A 2,561-nucleotide genomic window follows, 5' to 3' on the forward strand; every position below is an offset into this window, starting at 1 on the left:
TAAATTAAATTTGCAAAACTATTATACTAATATTTCGGGCTACTTGTTTGCCTTTTTCAACTTTATTTTCAGTTATAACAGAAAGCTTTAGATATGTTTTAATAAATTAAAGTATAGTTAGACAATATTTAAATTTAGATTAAATGTAGAAACAATATTTTTTAGGTATATAACAAAACAAAAAGTAAAAACAAATAGTGCATCATTACCAACAAATGACCTCTAACAAAAAAATTTCGTTCAGGGGGTTTTCCCTCATAATCGTCCTCTCCATCCTCCCTTTCTCCCGTCAATTCTGCAACCTGACAAACCTGCCACCGGAGGGCCAGATGTCGCCATGCCAACTCACCACTTCCAAGGGATTCCCCTTCGAGCGCCACCGAGTGGTCACCGACGACGGTTACGTCATCACAATGCACCGGTTGCCTGGCAACAGCAGGAAGAGAAGGAGGAGAAAAATCCCCGTTCTGCTGATGCACGGTTTGATGCTGAGCTCTTCGGTGTGGCTGCTGGACAGCAAAAAGGAGAATTTGGCTTTTAAGCTCCACGACCAGGGCTTCGACGTGTGGGTGGGAAACCACCGTGGCAACGAGTTTGGAAGGGCCCACGTCACCCTCGACCCGGACAAGGACGCGGAAAAGTTCTGGGACTTCAGCTTTGACGAGATGGGCGAATTCGACGTGCCGGCCCTGGTCGACCACGTTTTGAAGGTGACCAAAAGCAAAAAGGTCAGTTTCGTCGGCCACAGCCAGGGGTGCGTGGTTCTCCTCTCGGCCGCCATCCAGCGACCGGGTTTCGGCGGGAAAATCAGCGAGGCGTACTTTCTGGGCCCGGCGGCGTACGTGGCCCACACGAGGTCGTCGCTGGCCAACATGGGCTGCTTCGTGCGGTGGGTGGCCAGGTACGTGTACCCCGACGAGTTCAAGGGCGACGTTCTGCAGTACGTCGGCTCCTACTGCTCTCATTGGCTGTTCAGCGGCATTTGCTCGCATCTGATTGGTAACGCAGCCGGCTTCAGCAGGTTTTTTTTCGTTGGTTGATTTTTATATGGCTTTCGTTGGCTGTAAAGAATAGTGTTTTGTATACAAACAATATGAATTATTAAATTTATATTGTTGTAAATTTATATAACTTTGTGAAACAGTATAAGCTTAGTTGCAAAAAGTTATAAACTGGTGCGTCACTTTTTTAGTTTTCCTGTAAACTGGTCAGAGTTTGTAAAAAGTTAGTAAAGTATATTATCTGTAGCAAAAACTTCAAAGTCATACTTAGGAACACGTCCTTTTTTTTTTATATAATTGTTTTTTTTAGATTGTATAAATAGGTATTTAAACCATGATAAGAAATCAACCTACTAAAATTAACTATGTTTTTAGACACAGATATGTTTTAGACATTTAATTAAAAAAATATCTTTGAAGCTTATATTAGGATTTTTTTCAACTATTTAAGTATGTATTTAGTAAGCTTATACAAACGTATGTAATTTAGCACTGCACTTGTTTTTCAAAAAAAAAAAACAACTTACTATTTCAGATACGGTCACAATTCTGATAAGTTGTCGGTTTTCCTGCAGCAGTACTTCAGGCCCACGTCGTCGCGAAACATCGACCACTGGATGCAGATGTTCAAGGAGCAGCGGAGCGGAACGCGCGCCAAAATGCACTTTTACGATTTCGGCGCGAAAACCAACGCGCTCCGCTGCAACCGGACCGAGCCGCCCGAATACGACTTTTCCAAGTTCGACGTTCCCACCCACTTTTACTGCGGGACCAGGGACCACATGGTGCCGGTGAGGGACTGCATGAAACAGGTCAGATCGGTTAACGGGACTTTTCAATCTGTTTGTTTTAAACATAGAACAATAATAATTTTTAGCAGTCTAACAAGCAAAATGTGTTTTAATTTCAAACATGAAATACTGTAATAATATCAAGTAAAGCTAATTTATACAACTAAGTAAATTTTACAAAAAAGTTTTTTTTTAACAACAAAACAGCAGTTTCATACCAAACATTATATATATTTTAATATTTTACACAAAGTTTTTTTTCAACAAATTAGCAGTTTCATGAGCTTATAATAAATATAACACATTTTTCAACGAACGCAGGTGAGATCGGTCAACGGGAGTTACGTGAGGAGCGTGAAAAGGGTGAACGGGTTCAGCCACGCCGACTTCGTGTACGGGAACACCTCGAAGGGGCCGGTGTACAGGGACGTGGTGAGGAAGCTGAGGAGGAGGCGCGAGAGGAGGAAGGAGGGAAAAACGGTGGAGGTCGTCAAGCGGCTCAAGTGAACACGAACCGTGGAAGTGTCTTATTGAAATTCAAGGTGTTTCCCAAAAATTTGCTGGGTCAGCCACAAAAAAAAAAAACTTGTTTGGTGTTATTTTTGATTTTATTTATAAAAATTTTACTTTTAGTTAGTTTTTAGCATGTTTGGGTAAGGTGGGCTAGGCTTAAGGGTATAAATAAAAAAAAAAAAAATAAAAAAGCTGACTAAGCGAGTATTAGGTAACGCACCTTTAATTAAACATCGTACCCCCACTGTAGAAGGGG

The 2,561-nt window shown here is 41.5% G+C and overlaps 1 protein-coding gene across 1 annotated transcript; it reads left to right on the forward strand.

Annotated features, from left to right (window-relative positions):
• Nucleotides 1–215: 215 nt before the first annotated feature.
• Nucleotides 216–2,299, forward strand: LOC145839124 (lipase member K-like). Its single transcript, XM_082946734.1, has 3 exons — nt 216–1,021; nt 1,537–1,813; nt 2,114–2,299. Exons 1-3 carry the CDS (start codon nt 216–218, stop codon nt 2,297–2,299), a joined length of 1,269 nt encoding a protein of 422 aa, XP_082802860.1.
• The last annotated feature ends 262 nt before the right edge of the window (nt 2,300–2,561 follow it).

The sequence above is a fragment of the Thalia democratica genome, chromosome 6 (genome assembly GCF_965202585.1).
Source record: "Thalia democratica chromosome 6, ktThaDemo2.hap1.1, whole genome shotgun sequence".
NCBI classification, from domain to species: Eukaryota; Metazoa; Chordata; class Thaliacea; order Salpida; family Salpidae; genus Thalia; species Thalia democratica.

Bases quoted from the DNA above. Each gene is read 5' to 3' on its own strand.
- LOC145839124 (XM_082946734.1), top strand. From the start codon at position 216: ATGACCTCTAACAAAAAAATTTCGTTCAGGGGGTTTTCCCTCATAATC. The intron at 1,022-1,536 runs GTTTTTTTTCGT...TTACTATTTCAG, and splicing joins AACGCAGCCGGCTTCAGCAG to ATACGGTCACAATTCTGATA. The intron at 1,814-2,113 runs GTCAGATCGGTT...CAACGAACGCAG, and splicing joins TGAGGGACTGCATGAAACAG to GTGAGATCGGTCAACGGGAG.